Here is an 18,289-nt window from a genome sequence, read left to right as displayed (position 1 = left end):
TAAAGTCAGCCACTGTTTTCACTGTTTCCCCATCTATTTCCCATGAAGTGATGGGACCGGATGCCGTGATCTTAGTTTTCTGAATGTTGAGCTTTAAGCCAACTTTTTCACTCTCCTCTCTCACTTTCATCAAGAGGCTTTTTAGTTCCTCTTCACTTTCTGCCATAAGGGTGGTGTCATCTGCATATCTGAGGTTATTGATATTTCTCCCGGCAATCTTGATTCCAGCTTGTGCTTCCTCCAGCCCAGCATTTCTTAAGATGTACTCTGCATATAAGTTAAATAAGCAGGGTGACAATGTACAGCTTTGACATACTCCTGTTCCTATTCGGAACCAGTCTGTTGTTCCATGTCCAGTTCTAACTGTTGCTTCTTGACCTGCATACAGATTTCTCAAGAGGCAGGTCAGGTGGTCTGGTATTCTCTTCTCTTTCAGAATTTTCCACAGTTTACTGTGATCCACACAGTCAAAGGCTTTGGCATAGTCAATAAAGCAGAAATAGATGTTTTTCTGGAACTCTCTTGCTTTTTCCATGATCCAGCAGATGTTGGCTATTTGATCTCTAGTTCCTCTGCCTTTTCTAACATCAGCTTGAACACCTGGAAGTTCACGGTTCACGTATTACTGAAGCTTGGCTTGGAGAATTTTGAGCATTACTTTGCTAGTGTCTGAGATGGGTGCAAATGTGCAGTAGTTTGAGCATTCTTTGGCATTGCCTTTCTTTGGGATTGGAATGAAAACTGACTTTTCCAGTCAGGTGGTGAATGCTGAGTTTTCCAAATTTGCTGGCATATTGAGTGCAGCACTTTCACAGCATCATCTTTCAGGATTTGAAATAGCTCAGCTGGAATTCCATCACCTCCACTAGCATTGTTCATAGTGATGCTTCCTAAGGCCCACTTGACTTCACATTCCAGGATGTTTGGCTGTAGGTGAGTGATCACACCATCATGATTTTTTGGATCATGAAGATCTTTTTTGTGTAGTTCTCCTGTGTATTCTTGCCACCTCTTCTTAATATCTTCTGCTTCTGTTAGGTCCATACCATTTCTGTCCTTTATTGAGCCCATCTGTGCAAGAAATGTTCCCTTAATATCTCTAATAGTCTTGAAGAGATCTCTAGTCTTTCATATTCTATTATTTTCCTCTATTTCTTTGCACTGATCACTGAGGAAGGCTTTCTTATCTCTCCTTGCTATTCTTTGGAACTCTGCATTCAAATGGGTATATCTTTCCTTTTCTCCTTTGCTTTTCCCTTCTCTTCTTTTCACAGCTATTTGTAAGGCCTCCCCAGACAGCCATTTTGCTTTTTTGCATTTCTTTTTCTTGGGGATGGTCTTGCTCCTTGTCTCCTGTACAATGTCACGAACCTCCATCCATAGTTCATCAAGCACTCTATCAGATCTAGGCCCTTAAATCTATCTCTCACTTCCACTGTATAATCATAAGGGATTTGATTTAGGTCATACCTGAATGGTCTATTGGTTTTCCGCACTTTCTTCAATTTAAGTCTGAATTTGGCAATAAAAAGTTCATGATCTGAGCCACAGTCAGCTTCTGGTCTTGTTTTTGCTGACTCTATAGAGCTTCTCCATCTTTGGCTGCAAAGAATATAATCAATCTGATTTTGGTGTTGACCATCTGGTGATGTCCATGTGTAGAGTCTTCTCTTGCGTTGTTAGAAGAAGGTGTTTGCTCTGACCAGTGCGTTCTCTTGGCAAAACTCTATTAGCCTTTGCCCTGCTTCATTCTGTACTCCAAGGCCAAATTTGCCTGTTACTCCAGGTGTTTCTTGACTTCCTACTTTTGCATTCCAGTCCCCTATAATGAAAAGGACATCTTTTTCGGGTGTTAGTTCTAAAAGGTCTTGTAGGCGTTCATAGAACCATTCAACTTCAGCTTCTTCAGCATTACTGGTTGGGGCATAGACTTGGATTACTGTGATATTGAATGGTTTGCCTTGGAAACAAACAGAGATCATTCTGTTGTTTTTGAGATTGCACCCAAGTACTGCATTTTGGACTCTTCTGTTCACTGTGATGGCTACTCTATTTCTTCTAAGGGATTCCTGCCCACAGTAGTAGATGTCATCTGAGTTAAAGTCACCCATTCCAGTCCATTTTAGTTCTCTGAATGTCGACATTCACTCTCGCCATCTCCTGTTTGACCACTTCCAATTTGCCTTGAATCATGGACCTAACATTCCAGGTTCCTTTGCAATATTGCTCTTTACAGCATCGGACCTTGCTTCTATCAGCAGTCACATCCACAACGGGTTTAGAACTAGTCTTTGAAGCCCTTTGAGGTCTTTTATTATTATTATTATTATTTTCATTTATTTATTTGGCTGCATCAGGTCTTAGTTGTGGCACACGGGACCTTTCATTGTGGGGTGGGGGTTCTCCAGTTGCAGTACATGGGCTCAATAGTCACAGCAAGTGGGCTTAAGTGCCTCTTGGCATGTGGGATCTTAGTTCCCCAGCCAGGGATCAAAATTGCACCCCCTACATTGGAAAGCAGATTCTTAACCACTGGACCACCAGGGAAGTTCCATTTTTGTTTCTGTTTTTTATTATTTTCACTCAAATGGTGGTAACTATACCAGCCTCTGACTTGGACCAGGCTGGGTCCAAGTTCTTCCTAAAGTGTTAGTGTCAAATCTGCTCACAGACCCAGAACCCGGCCCGAGGGGGCCCCCTTTGTGCTTGTTCTCCCAGGCCCATGTTGTGTGCCCAAAGATTATCTGGAGGAGGACTGATCCTGGTTATTTGAGACCAGTCTAGCAGTAAGCGTTTGTCCTAAAGTATTTTCTTAGAGCTCTTGGACCCACATGTTGACAATATTATTAAGTATAAAATAAAATAGTTTACTTTGAAGCTTTAAAATGTTTATTTTTACAGGCCCCAGGTAACAGCAGGCTGGGCCCCCAGACACGGTTCTGATATCAGACAAGACAAGAGCACAAAGGAGCTGACACAAAAAGAAGGACCACATGAGCTCCAAGGTGCAAGGCCAGCAGGTCAGTAGCGGCTGGTGGGACCTTTCTACTGCTCCTGGCTGTCACTACACTCTCCCAAAGTTGCCTCCACTCTCCTGGATCGGTGACTCTACACGAGGCAGTGCATGCTAAGTCGCTTCAGTCATGTCCAATTCTTTGCAACCCTTATGGACCATAGCCCATGAGGCTCCTCTGTCAGTGGGATTCTTCAGGCAAGAATACTGCAGTGGGTTGCCATTTCCTCCTCCAGGGGATCTCCCCAACCTAAGGATCGAACCCCATCTCTTACATCTCCTGCAGGCAGGTTCTTTACCACTAGCACCCCACACAAAGCAGAGATCACCCCAAATGCGCTGGTAACTGACCAAAGTGGATTTCACTGCTGGCAGTGAGAAGATGTTTCATTCATATGAGCATCTCCTGGGGAGATCCTCAAAAGGTATGAGTGAAACCCAATGGTGAACTGATGTCACTGGGCAGCTGGAGGGACACCCAGCCTGGCTCCCAGAGCCCCAGGTGAGAGCAAGTGAGGCTGTCACTTACTTCTCTGAGCCTCAAAATCCCAATCTTCACTATTCAGGGGTGAACAGAGAGCCTCCATATGCTCTTCCAGCTTTCTGAGTCCATGAGTGGGGACTTCCCTGGTGGCCCAGGGGTTAAGACTCCACATTCCCAATGTAGGGGGCATGGGTTCGATCTCTAGTTGGGGGACTAGGATCCTGCATGCTAATAAATAAATATTCTACATATATGTATATAATTTTTTTTAAGTCCATGAGTAGTGAGAAGTACAGGCCCCACAGGAAAAGGAGCATCTTCAGGTGACGGTCACAGGAAGCCCAGTTACAATTACAGCTCCCTCTTATACAGTGCCCCCCGGGGCTGCCTGGTTTACACAGAGTCCCAGTTCATTCTCAGAGCCACTCTGAGAAAGGACCATGCCTCTCCTTTATCCATACTCAGTGCCCAAAGTCACAGGGCAAAGGAAAAGCCAGAATTTGGATCTGGGACTTTCTGACTTCAAAATCTGCCTGTTTTCCACTACCTTCAGGGTGCCAGAAGTGGTCCATGCACTGACCACCTGATGACACGCTTTCCTGGGGGGAGGGAGAGGGGGATCTCTGTGCCCAGAATTTCCCTTCTTATAAGGGTACCAGTCACATTCCATGAGAGCCCACTCTAATGACTTCATTTTGACTGCTTCTGTAAAGACTCTATTCCCAAATAAAGTCACATTCTGAGTTATTGGGGGTTTGGATGCCAACAAAATTTGCGGGGTGCAGGGAAGAGTTCAACCTGTAACGATTCACTCTCGGGCCCTCAAATTCATGTCCTTCCCATGTGCAAAATACACTCACCCAACATTCCCCAAAGCGGTCATCATTCCAGCATCAACTCTAAATGCAAAATCCCATCTACCCATCATCCACTCAAAGACCCAGCTCTCATCAGCTTCCAGATGAGAATTCCCAGGAGCCCTGGAGCCTGTGGACTGCAGCTGGCAGCCTCTCCACCAGGAATGATGGAGGAGAGCTGCCCAACACAGAAACACAGACACGGGTGAGTTGCCCAAGAGCAGCCCGGTCATGTCCAGACATCTCCCCTTATGAATCACATTAGATAAGGGCCAAAAGTTCCTCGAGACAGATTTTCAGAGGAAGTTCAAAGATCTCCTCTAAAGATGTTCTTTCAGGGAAACAAAGAGGAAAGCGTGTCACAGCTTACTGGCTTTCTCAATTCTCAGGAGCCAAGACAGTGGGGCCTCTTACACTTCTTAGGGAAGAATTAAAGGCAATTCTTTGAACCTGTGATATCAGAGTTAATTTATTTTTCCTTTGTTATTATTTTCGTACCTAAGCTTTTCTTTTGACCTACAGCTGTTTTCACTCCTGAGTCTAAAGGAGCCCTAGAGCCCTAACCGTATTCGGGATTACAGAAGCTCTCAGGGTAGGAGAGCTGTGTAATCTTCTTCCCCGTCTTAGGCAGCCCTGCTCTGTCATCCTTGGGCCTCAGAGCAGGGGCTGAACAAGCTGAGAAAGAGCCAGGGATCAAGAAGGTGTGCCTCTGGATGGTGGCCAAGCTGAGGGGGTCCAATCGAAGAGGGTGAGGGAAGCGAGAGGAGAGGAAGAGATGAACCAAGGGACGGAAAGGAGACACAGACGAGGGGAAAACACTTGGGTAGAGAGAAGAAAACTTAGAGGCATGGTGAGAAAGGGAAAGAAATGAAGTGGGCATTGGAAAAACCCATAGGAAGGGGAAGGAAAAAAGAAGAAGGAAGGAAAATCGCAGCCTGTCACCACTTCTGGTGGATGTGGAGGAACCGACTGGCCTAGCTTTGATAACAAGGATGCTCCCACTTTAGCCCTGGTTTAGTGCTACTGGTGTTTGCCAGAAGGACAGGGTGCCACCTCAGACCCATCCAAGCCAGGAAGGCTCAGAGGGGTGCAAGAGAGGTGGGAGGCCACCTACGGGGCTGTGCTGAGCCAGTCTCTAGGGCCAGGGCTCCCAGAGAGCAGCTTCACTGTGCAGTGCAAACAAGATCCAGAGAACGAGCAAAGGTAGAACGTACCCTGGTGTGCTGTGGCCCAGGGCACTTAACTCACTGCAACGAAGCAATGAACTCTTCTACCTCCCCAACTCCCTTGACTTTCAAAGCCTCCTTCTTTCTCTCCTTAATATCTGTATGAACGCAAACCAGATTTTATTCACATTCGGCGGGCAATTCTGACTCATTCCACATTGGATGGTTTATTAGTGGTAGAGATAGAGACTGACTACACTGTAACCAGCATGACTATTTTCCTTCCAATGTAAATTTTTTTAGTGTAAAGAGTTGTTTTTTAAATTAAGATCATACAGTATAATACTATTCACCTTTGTTATATGCATGTGGATATACAAAGATTTTTATTATTTTTCAACTTTACAAGGTGACCCAGTTAATATATCTAACTCGATGAATCAGTTTCTAAGATGCCAACATAGGAAGAGCTTTTGCTGCCCACAGTTTGAGGCATTGTGCAGTTGCTAAGTTGTGCATGATTCTTTGAAACCCTACAGATTGTATCACGCCAGGCTTCCCTGTCCTTCAACATCTTCCAGAGTTTGCTCAAACTCATGTCCATTGAGTCGGTGATGCCATCTATCCATCTCATCCTCTGTCATCCCCTTATCCTCCTGCCTTCAATCTTTCCCAGCACTGGGGTCTTTTCCCATGAGTCGGCTCTTCGCATGAGGTAGCCCAAGTATTGGAGCTTCAGCTTCAGCATCAATCCTTCCAGTGAATATTCAGGGTTGATTTTCTTTAGAATTGACTGGTTTGATCTCCCTGCAGTCCAAGGGACTCTCAAGAGTCTTCTCCAACACTACAGTTCAAATGCATCAATTCTTCAGCGCTCAGCCTTCTTTATGGTCCAACTCTCACATCCATACATGACTACTGGAAAAACCATAACTTTGACTATAGGGACCTTTGTTGGCAAAGTAACGTCTCTGCTTTTTAATATGCTAAGTTTGTCATTGTTTGAGGCATAGGTAGTTACATTTTATATTTTCCACTCATTTGCCTACAAAGGTCCATATAGCCAAAGCTATGGTTTTTCCAGTAGTCACGTATGGATGTTAAAAACTGTACAATAAAAAAGGTTGAGCACCAAAGAATTGATCCCCACAAACTGTGGTTCGGGAGAAGACTCCTGAGAGCCCCTTGAACTGCAGGGAGATCAAACCAGTCAATCCTAAAGAAAATCAACCCTGAATATTCACTGGAAGGACTGATGCTGAAGCTGAAGCTCCAATACTTTCACCACTTGATGGGAAGAACCAAATCATTGGAAAAGACCCTGATGCTGGGAAAGATTGAAGGCAGGAGGAGAAGGAGATGACAGAAGATGAGATGGTGAGATGGTAGGATGGCATCACCGACTCAATGGACACGAGTGTGATCAAACTCTGGGAGACGTTGAAGGACAGGGAAGCCTGGTGTGCTGCAGTTCATGGGGTTGCAGAGTCGGACATGACTGAGCGACTGAACAACAATTCATTTACTGAGATGATAAGTGTTTAGCCAAGGCTTACTATGTGCTGTGTATGGGCCCGGGTGTTGGAGATAAACTGTCGAGCCTTCTGTCTAAGAACTCACAGTTTAATGGGGGAGAAAGACAATGGTGAAATTTCACGGCTAGAAATGGTGACAAGCGCTGGAAGGGTGCACCAAGAGTGTGTAACATGGAGCCAGATCTATATCCATTTTGATCTGAAATCTGAATGGTAAGCAGGAGATAACTGGAGTGGGGTGATGAGTGGACAGGAGAAGGAAATGGCAACCCACTCCAGATTCTTGCCTGGAGAATCCCATGGACGGAGGAGCTTTGTGGGCTACAGTACACCGATCGCAAAGAGTCGGACACGACTGAGCGACTTCACTTTCACTTTCACTTCTATGTGCAAAGGCCAGGAGGCAGGTGGTCCAGGGCTCTCGAGGAAACAGAGGAGGTGGCATGGCTGCAACGCAGAGAGACAGAGCAGGCTCACCAACTGAAGTGAGACCTAGAGGTCCATGTACAGAGTACACTGTTAAAGGACTGAGATAGACGGGAAAGTCAGCTCAGGTTTCTAAGTAGAGGAAGGACAGGTCTGAGTTGATATTAAAAGGTCACTCTAGCCACTTTCAGGTGATCAGGTTGATGGAAAGCAAGAGTGGGTGTGGAAACACAAGTTGGGAGGTCAGTGCAGGAAATTAGGTGAGAGAGCATGGTAACTAGGTTTGGGGTAGAGACGGGAAAATTCCATTTAACAAGTTCCACATTATCACCACTTGTGGCTTCACTACAGAAATGAAAGGGGCAAGTGGGTGTGTCCTGGTGGTTATAGAAATGAAATGAGATGTCAGAAAGAAGTCATTTTTAAATCTTTCTTTTTAATGGAAGAACTCTATCTAATTGGTAGAATTCCAGAGTGGGAATGGACATGAGGGTATATTCAGATGCCTGAAGATGTTCTCAAGCATCTCTGCAAGTGACAGAGACATCTCTACTTAGGAGGGCTCCCCATCCTTTGTAGGAAGCCAAAAAGAGTCCACTATAAGTTTAGGTTCTACCTTTTAAAAGAGACAGGTTCATACCGAACGACATCCTTGGCTCTCTCGTCCTACCACGTGTGCTGGGATTTCCAAGCCCCTTTGTTTCCGGTTGTATGCTTCCATCTTGGCTGGGCCACACAGACTAAGTACCATGACTGAAACTCTAGATCCTGCGATGCTATTGCTGCCATCTAAGATCCCACTAGTTGCCCCGGTGGCCTCATCATACTTTTGACTCACTGACGCTTTTATACGTGATGCTGTGTCCCAGCCCCCACCTTCTCCGGTGCCACTGACTGGGGGGGAGTGGGGGGCCCAAGCAGACTTCCTATATATCCCCATTCAACGGGTTCCTATAAAGATATTTTTGAATCTCCCTCACCATCATCATTTAATAAGATCTGAAACCACCATTCATAAAATCTAGCTTAACACCTCTTATACCTAGTCAGGTTTTCAGAAGACGAGGTGGATGTGGAGGCGAGAGCTGGGGGACAAGGGCAGAATTTCTCCCTTAATTTCCTCTTGTTTTTTCAAACAATGAAAATGAGGGAGGAGAAGGATATCCAAACATTTATTTTCCATTTCTTATGGATAAAATGTTTACCATTCCCCACTTGAAGAAGAATTTAGATCTTCCTTCAAGATCTCCAGGAAGCCCTCCCAGATCTAGCACATCACAATGCCAATTTAGTGATCTTCTGACTCACCTCCAGGTACTGTCTGTCTCCTCCTAACTGCTCAAGCCCCAAGTGAACAATGAAACAGTCAAGCGCCCATGCTGCCCAAGAAATAAAACAGGAAACACGTCTTTAAGCAGTTCCATATACCTGGGTTTCTCTCTAACCTTTCCTGCCTCAAGGAAACTAGAAACAGCCCCAGTGTGCTCTGGGGAATACATCATTCATTCATTTGGGTGTTCAACAAACATTCATTGAGAATTAGCCAAGGTTATGGGAGAGGAAGGTCAGAGAATTCTCGAAGGTGAAGTCTGAGAAAGATTCTAAATTCAAGTGAGATTAACAGCTAGATCCTGACCTCAGGTACAACACAGTGTTTTACGGTTCTTAACTTCAAGTCAGATGGAAGAAAAGGATGGATTCTGGCTTCAGGTACAAACAATGTTTAACGATAAGGACAGAACTAGCGACCGTTCTAATCCAAGGCCTCTACAGGTGGGATCCCACAGGTGGGAGCCACCTCTTGGTTTTGCGGTTTACGAAATAGCTCCAAGAGCCAAAATTTAGAACCCAAAGCATTTAATAAAAGTGAAACGAGGAGAGAGGAGGAGAAATGAAAAAGCACGTGAGTGGGGAGAAAGAACGAGCTCGGGAGGAAGAAAAGCACCCCCACCCACCCCTTGCGCTCTCCTCTGCCTGAGAGGTTTGAGGCTTGTTTCAACCTGGCACCCTGGGTCCAGAACAAAGCGGCTGGGGCCACAGAGTGGGAAGAGGAAAGTGGAGTCTCAGGCATCCGAGGGATTGACGGGGGCTGCGGGGGGCGCAGGAGGCGGGTGCCACCAGCAGCCGCTCCCTCGGGGCCCGGGCGCCTCCGGCATCTCCTGATCCGACCTGAGCGACCCTGGGTGGGGCGCCGCGGTCCAGGGTGCTCCCAGGTCGCCCCTCAGGGCTCGCAGGGAGCTCGGCCCCGACAACCCTGCCGCAGCCGCTGGCACCTCCAGATCTCGCGACCCGCGGTCCCCGCTCCAGGTGAGGGCGCGGCGCGATGTCACCTTACCTGCGCGCAGAGGGTCGTCCGGAGAAGCCATGGGGGCGGGGTGGGGCCGACGGGCGCCCGAGGGGCCTGGGCGGCCTCCGGGACTGGGGAGGAGAGCCGGGTGCTGAGCCAGGGAGCCCTGCAGTTCCGACGCGCGGGGAGCAAATCTCAGTGCCTCCGCCCGCCCCTCCTCCTCCAGCGCCTCCTGCGTCTCCTCCTCCCTCTCTCCGCAGCTCTTCCCCGCGCTCACTTCCTGCTTGGCAATTAGCAAAGCCCCTGCCCGCGCGTCCCGATCCCCCCCCGCAACCCTCCGGAGGCGCGGGCGGGAACCCGGGTCCCACAGGCCGGGCGTGGGGAGGAGTCCCCGGCTGCCCGGGACTCCCAGCGCCCGCCACGGGCTCCCTTCCAGTCCCGCGTCCAGGTCCCCCCGGCAGGTCCCGCCGCGGAGCTCGCGTGTCTGCTGCCCGGCACCGGCGGCGAAGCAATTATTAATTAGCCTTAAAAGCTGGCTGCAGTCACAGGTAGCCCTACGGGCTCCTCATCTCGCCCTGAATCGGGACGCAACTTTCCTCCGCGCACAGGCCTGGGCTGAGATGCCTGGCGGCGATCTGATATTTAAACCATTTCCTGATCTTTAGGCAGAGAACGCCGCTGCATGATGGCACACGCTAATAATTTCTGTTTTGATTTTTCTTTGGCATTGGTTATTGCGTGACCTCCAGGTTAAGTGCAACACAAAAGGAGTGGAAAGAAGAAGCCTGATACACGGTCGCACAGCCTCGCTAGAAAAATAGCTTAGCACTCCCTTAGAAATGCCGAATCGGTTCTTTAGTAAACGAAAGTCTAAATACAACTTCTGAACTTAAATGCTATTTCCACCCCCGCCCCCCTCGCCCCCGACCGGCAGCTCTTAAATCTACATTTCAGTATATCCCCCCAGAAGTGAATTTCACGTTTTTGTCTCAAAACTGGCGGTAGCACATGGTACCCCAAAGGCCGAGAGTGGCCTTTGTGTTTGGAAGATTGTGTATGGGTATTTTTGTATTAAAAAATATTTAAAAGCAAAAAAAAAAAGGTCTTTTAAAATTTTAATTTTCATTTCATTTTATTCCAGTTACGTGCGCACGACTGGAATCGCTTACTCAGAATATATATGATGGTTATATTTTAACTAAATTTAGCATCAATCATAAATCTTTTATTATACAGTGGTTACAGGTAATTTAAAAGGAATCTCTTAAGGGTTTAAAATAATCTCTGTCTTTCTTCACAGGTAAGAATTGAAAGGTAGAAATTAACTGGAAAGAGATAACTAATAGCTTTTAGTCAATTTATCAGAAAGGAGTAGCATCTAGCTAAAACCCAGCTCTAAAAATGTGGGAAAGCAGAAAGTATCTATCATACATACCCTCTTGGCGACCAGAGGCCTGCTTAGTGCCTCTCCCCATCTGTTTAGTGGTCCTGAGGCCCATGGCACTCTCCAGATCGTTGCCTTATTCTCTAGAATATGCCATGGGAGGAACTAGAGGCTCAGAGAAGAGGGTCACGCTGAATGTGGACCTTCTGATGGAGAGCTTGCTGGGGAATTTGTGGGTGGGAGGATGAACTTCCTTTTGGTCTGCCTTCTGATAGGAAGGGAAATTTTTTTAAAGGGTGTTTTAGCATCCATTCTGAGGTTTGGTTTGTGGTTCTTTACTTCTCATGAAGGTGGAATTATTTCTGAGGTTGGTTGTCAACAACCACATATCAAGTCAGGAACACAACCTCAAGCGTTGCTCTAAAGCTGGTTTGCTTTTCAAAACTCTGAATTCATTGTTTTATTACTCCCAGTCTTATTATATCAAATAGAAGGCGGGTCGCAGAAACACACTTTAAGGTTAATTTTTTAAAAGAAAATGCACTATATGTAATAAAGGTTATTATTCCCTTTCATTCTATTTCCTTGTACCTGATCTTATGAATTGCAACCATAACCCCTCATTACCTTATTTTTCCCATGTGTTTTGTGAACTCTAAAGGCTAATGCAAATGGAACTATTTTTTTTAATTTACAAAAAACTAACTAAAGAATAACTATCATCCACCAGAGTTCCCAAAGTGCTCCCATACAATCTATTTGTTGTCACACTGTCCTGCTTTGGCTTCTACTGATGCCTGCAGAGTGTTTTAAAACATTCTTTAAAATAGACATTTTTTACTTTTCTTAATAGCATCTAAATTAACTCATGAATCTCAGAATCACAATAAATCACGAAGAGTCAGACATGCTGGGTTTGACTCATGGGTCTCTCACCAAGAGTTTGTGTTACTTTAGCAAGTAATCGAAACTCCAAATCTGTAAGAATGTGTAGGCTTGTGAAAGTGAAATGAAATCATATATATATAAAAATCCCCTCCATGGATCACAGCCTTGTCATGGTGAAAGGGCTTTTGTAACTCAGATCAGATCAGATCAGATCAGTCGCTCAGTCATGTCCTACTCTTTGTGACCCCATGAATCGTAGCATGCCAGCCCTCCCCGTCCATCACCAACTCCCGGAGTTCACTCATACTCACGTCCATCGAGTCAGTGATGCCATCCAGCCATCTCATCCTCTGTCGTCCCCTTCTCCTCCTGCCCCCAATCCCTCCCAGCATCAGAGTCTTTTCCAATGAGTCAACTCTTCACATGAGGTGGCCAAAGTATTGGAGTTTCAGCTTTAGCATCATTCCTTCCAAAGAAATCCCAGGGCTGATCTCCTTCAGAATGGACTGGTTGGATCTCCTTGCAGTCCAAGGGACTCTCAAGAGTCTTTTCCAACACCAGATATCAAAAACATCAATTCTTCGGCGCTCAGCCTTCTTCACAGTCCAACTCTCACATCCATACATGACCACAGGAAAAACCATAGCCTTGACTAGATGAACCTTTGTTGGCAAAGTAATGCCTCTGCTTTTGAATATGCTATCTAGGTTGGTCATAACTTTCCTTCCAAGGAGTAAGCGTCTTTTAATTTCATGGCTTGTAATTATAATTTGTAACTCAGTGAAGTTATAAATCCACCCAAGATGGACTATGAAGAAGGCTGAGTACCAAAGAATTGATGCCTTCAAACTGTGGTGCTGGAGAAGACTCTTGGGAGTCCCTTAGAGTGCAAGGAGATCAAACCAGTCAATTCTAAAGGAAATCAACCTTGGATATTCATTGGAAGGACTGTTGCTGAAGCTCCAATACTTTGGCCACTTGATTCGAAGAGCCAACTCATTGGAAAAGACCCTGAAGGGAAAAGGAGAAGGGGGTGGCAGAGTATAAGATAATTAGACAGCATCACCAACTCAATGGACAGAATTTGAGCAAACTCCAGGAGATGGTGGAGGACAGAGGAGCCTGGCGTGCTGCAGTTCATGGAGTTGCCAAGAGTCAGACACAACTTAGCAACTGAACAAGAATAACAAACAAATATATAAAAATACCTAAAAGTGCCTTGCTTATAGTAGGTACAAATAAACCAGCTACCTTCCCGCCTTCATTCTTTCCTTGGAATTTAACTTTACTGTGAGAAGCTCCTATTCCCTTTGTTACAAGAAATGAACCAATATTTGTTATAGTGTTCACACATAACATGGATCAATGGATTGATTGATAGCTCTGTATGCACCAAAGAAAATGCCAAGCCCTGGGAAACCAAAGTAAGAAAGCCCTGAAATTTTAGGAGTCAGATTTGCAAATACTCATCCACATTAGAACCGAGATGATGAAAGTTTAAAACAGGAAATGACATGTGTATAAAAAAAGGGACTGAAGACATATGTAAGCCCAAGTGGCTTGGTGGTTACCACCCTCAGACTGACAGTTTGCCATGGAAGCTTTCAGGCAAATTTTGAGACTTTCATTTATAAAGCTTTGAGTGGAGGGAAAACTGCTGGTCTTGTGTCTTTGCACAGACAATGACAGTGATCAGAAATGTTATCTTCAAAAGGGGAAAACAGCAATTCAAAATATAGCTTATTTGATTCATCACTGAAATATGTTGCTTTTTCTCATTTTACATTATTTTGGGTGTTATTAAATTTATGCAACCTGAGATAAAAAGTTATACTTCCTTATTTCAAAAGGTATGCATATTGTGAACAAATGAACCCAGTAAACTGGTTAGACCTGCAATGACAGCATGTGGATTTAGGACCATAGGAGACTCCTTACATTCCAGAATGGGACAATCCCTCAGTTGAATTGATTTGATATTTGTATGTGTGGTGGAAGAGGCCCAAATGAGTGTTAGTAAGTTCATTTGAACAGGTATTTGCTGGTGTTTGACTAGAGTATGTTAAGGCAGTGGTAATGGGTCTCTGTTGTTTTTGCTATAAAACTTCTCATAGGAATGTCAGTTTTCTCCTGGAGAACCATCATTCCACAGTCAATCCATGTGATCAGGCAATGGCACCATCAGCCCTGCCTCCTGACTCTAAGGGTTGGCACATGACCCAGGAATAGCCTTTCTAAGCATTGCTGAATGAGCCAACAAGCCTGGAAGATGCATGGGGCCCTCAGTGGGACAGCTGGGAGATGGGTTTTGTTTTTTTTTGGCCACACAGCATGTGGAACCTTAGTTCTCAGACGAGGAATCAAACCCCAGCCCCGTTCACTGGAAGTACAGAGTCTTCACCACTGGACCTCCATGGAATTCTCAAGATGGGTCTTTACATACCCCAAGATCACAGAGCCTGTATGCAGTGGAAGAAATAAGCAGGAGTGAAATGTTTGGGAGGGAGAGAGCCTTGAATGCCAGACAAAAGCACCTGAAACTATTTTTCAGCAACAGGAAGCCAGGAAGCTAGTTTTTGAAAAGTTGCATGTGAAAATTGGTGTTTTTAGAGGATTAGTCTGGCAGCTGTGTGGAGGATAGGATGGGGTGAGGAGAGAATGCAGGCCAAGAACCATTTCATCTTTACAATACACTGTAATTTACTACAGAGGTGAATTTACATCCTTGTCCAAATGTGAGTGAAATTTACATTTGAAATTTTAAAATGGCCCTTTATTTTTGGTGACCTTTTTAAACATTCATTGTCTCACACCATTTGATTCCCTTGTAGGTTTGCATATATGCATAAAAATGATGTATTCCAAAATGTTAACAGAGGGACTGAAAAACTTAAATAAGGACAATATTATCATTTTTGCTGATGTGAATACTGTTTGACAGGGACACAATGTCCTGCTGCATATGTTAAAGCAGAAATAGTTCTTTTTTATTGGAATACAGTTATGTACAATGTTGTGTTAACTTCTGCTATACAGCAAAGTGATTCAGTTATACACATATATACTCTTTTTTATATTCTTTTCCATTATGGTTTATCTCAGGATACTAAATATAGTTCCCTGTGCTATACAGTGTAGGTGTGTGTTAGTCCCTCAGTTGTATCTGACTCTTTGCAACCCTATGAACCATAGCCAGGCTCCTCTGTCCATGGAATTCTCCAGGCAAGAACGCTGTAGTTGGTAGCCATTCCCTTCTCCAGGCAATCTTCCCAATCCAGGGATCGAACCCAGGTCTCCTACATTGCAGGCAGCTTCTTTGCTGTCTGAACCATCAGGGAAGCCCGTGCTATTCAGCAGGACTTTGTTTATCCATTCTGTATGTAATAGTTTGTATCTACCAACGCCAAGCTCCTAGTCCGTCCCTCCCCTAAACCCTCCCTCTTGGCGACCACAGGTCTGTTCTATTGTCTATGAGTCAGTTTCTGTTTCATAGTTAGATTCATTTGTGTCATATTTTAGATTCTACATATAAGTGATACCATGTGGTATTTACCTTTCTTTTTCTGACTTATTTCACTTAGTATAATAATCTCTGGTGCATCCATGTTGCTGCAAATGGCATTTTCTTCTTTTTATGGCTGAGTAGTTAGTATGCCATTGTATATATGTGCCACCTCTGCTTTATCCATTCCTCTGTCAATGGACATTTAGGTTGTTTCCATATCTTGGCTATTGTGAATAATGCTGCTATTAACATACAGCTGCGTGTATCTTTTTGACTTATGTTGTTGTTGTTCAGTCACTAAGTTGTGTCCAACTCATTTTGACTCTATGGACTGCAGCACACCAGGCTCCCCTGTCCTTCACCATCTCCTTGAGTTTGCTCAAATTCCTGTCTGTCCATTGAGTTAGTAATGCTATCTAACCATCTCATCCTCTGCCACCCTCTTCTTTTGCCTTCAATCTCTCCCAGCCTCAAGGTCTTTTCCAAGGAGTTGGGTCTTCACATCAGGTGCGTCAAAGTATTGAAGCTTCAGCATCAGTCCTTCCAATGAATATCCAGGGTTGATTTCCTTTAGGATTGAATGATTTGATCTCCTTGCAGTCCCAAGGGACTCTCAAGAGTCTTCTCCAGCACCACAATTCAAAAGCATCAATTCTTTGGAGTTCAACATTCTTTATGGTCCAACTCTCACATCCATACATGACTAATGGAAAAACCATAGGTTTGACTATGTGGACCTTTGTTGGCAAAGTGATGTCTCTGCTTTTTAATACGCTGTCTAGGTTAGTCATAGTTTTCCTTCCAAGGAGAAAGCGTCTTTTAATTTCATGGCTGCAGTCACTGTCAGCAATGATTTTGGAGCCCAAGGAAATAAAGTCTGTCATTGCTTCTACTTTTTCCCCTTTTATTTTCCATGAAGTGATGGGACCAGATGCCATGATCTTCATCTTTTGAATGTTGAGTTTTAAGCCAGCTTTTTCACTCTCCTCTTTTACCTTCATCAAGAGGCTCTTTAGCCCCTCTTAGCTTCCTGCCAATCATAATATCATCTGCGTATCTGAGGTTGTTAATATTTCTCCCAGAAATCTTAATTCCAGCTTGTGCGTCATCCAGCCCAGCATCTCATACGATGTACTCTCCATAGAAGTTAAATAATCAGGGTGAAAATATACCAGTTTGTTGTAGTCCTTTCCCAATTTTGAAACAGTCTGTTGTTCTATGTCAGGTTCTAACTGTTGCTTCTTGACCTGCATACAGGTTCCTCAGCAGACAGGTGAGGTGCTCTGGTATTCCCATCTCTAAGAATTTTCCACAGTTTGTTGTGATCCACGTAATCAAAGGCTTTAGTGTAGTCAGTGAAGCAGAAGTAGATGTTTTGCTGGAATTCCCTTTGAATTATAGTTTTGTCCAGATATATGCCCAGGAGTGGGATTGCTGGATCCTATATTTCTATTTTTAATTTTTTAAGGAACCTATCTACTGTTCTCCATAGTGACTGTACCAGCTTACATCCCCACCAACAGTATAAGGGGGTTCCATTTTCTCCACACCCTCTCCAGCATTTCTTGTCTGTAGACTTTTTAATGATGACCATTCTGACCAATGTGAGGTGCTACCTCACTGTAGCTTTGATTTATTCATGAATCATTTTTAAAGGTTCTTCTACTTTTCCCTTATGCAATGCCTGCCCTTCTACATACACAAGATTAAATCTCTCTTATCTACACCTATAAGCTTACTTTGAATTATCTATACATCAAGATGCTTGAGCTAGAAAACCACAGTTTTTGTGCTGTGTTTGGTTTCCCCAAAAGGGAACAACACAGTGTGGGTGATTCTTAGTATGGTATTTAGCTAAAACATGTAGAATGCCATGGGTGGGGTATGAGAGATGGGAAGAGAAAAAGAGGGACAAGGAGAAAAGCTGAGACTGGGCAGCGAGCACTAAAATTTGTTCTAGAAATCCTTACTCACCACACACATGTGTCATGGTGCCTTGACATGGTATGATTTCCAGCTGGTTTCTTATCTTTATATATAACAATGTATTTCATGCTCCAGATTTTGAGAGAAAGTCTATACAAAGAGATGAACAGATATGTTAAAACCTCAAACCCAACTAACAAAAATCAGCTAGAGGAGATTTTGTTTTGTTTTTGCTGTGAGAAGGGCAAATGAGCATTATCAGAGATCAACTAAAAATTGCACAGTCAGCACCTGAGTGCATAATTTCCTGTGTTTTGTGCCCTGAGAATATAGAACACAGGCTCAAATTGGTGACTCTGGAATCTACAAAATCACCAATCATTTTAAAAATTAATTTAACAACTTGTACTTTAGAATTTATTCTAAGCTAAAGCACAAAGGTGGATCCAAGTGAGTCAGTTGAGAACTTTCAGAACTAATAAGTCAATCTAGGTCAGAGGAGAGAGAAAGTTCCACAAATGGAACACCAACAGCTTTCTTGTACACCAATGATAACCAGCCAGGCAGGAATGATCTCATTTACAGCAGAAAAGAAAGCTATAGAATAACTAGGAATAAATTCATGACTGAAGGGATTTAGCATGCCTGCAAGGAATCTAAAGGTTCTATATAAACTGAATCACACTAACAAGACCTTTTCCTGGAACATGAACCTGATTGCAAATTCATATGGAAAGGTAAAGTCAAGATCACATTGAAAAAGAATAGCAAAGAGAGGGAATGTCCTTCAAAGATGGCAAGATCTTATACATCAATAG

General features: G+C 44.3%; 1 protein-coding gene across 2 annotated transcripts in view; it reads right to left on the bottom strand.

Annotated features, from left to right (window-relative positions):
* Nucleotides 1-11,303, bottom strand: part of EDARADD (EDAR-associated death domain) — a 67,838-nt gene extending 56,535 nt beyond the window's left edge. The window contains exon 1 of one of the 2 annotated variants that reach the window (XM_010860108.1): nt 11,204-11,303. In XM_010860108.1, the coding sequence (XP_010858410.1) occupies nt 11,204-11,267 (64 nt within the window). In that variant the 5' untranslated portion in view covers nt 11,268-11,303. Of the gene's footprint in view, nt 1-9,816; nt 9,907-11,203 lie in introns of those variants that run through there. The other variant, XM_010860109.1, reaches the window with a different exon arrangement.
* Between the last annotated feature and the right edge of the window lie 6,986 nt (nt 11,304-18,289).

This window comes from Bison bison, unplaced genomic scaffold (genome assembly GCF_000754665.1).
Source record: "Bison bison bison isolate TAMUID 2011002044 unplaced genomic scaffold, Bison_UMD1.0 scf7180017864462, whole genome shotgun sequence".
NCBI classification, from domain to species: domain Eukaryota; kingdom Metazoa; phylum Chordata; class Mammalia; order Artiodactyla; family Bovidae; genus Bison; species Bison bison.
This window is presented reverse-complemented; position numbering and strand designations above follow the sequence as displayed.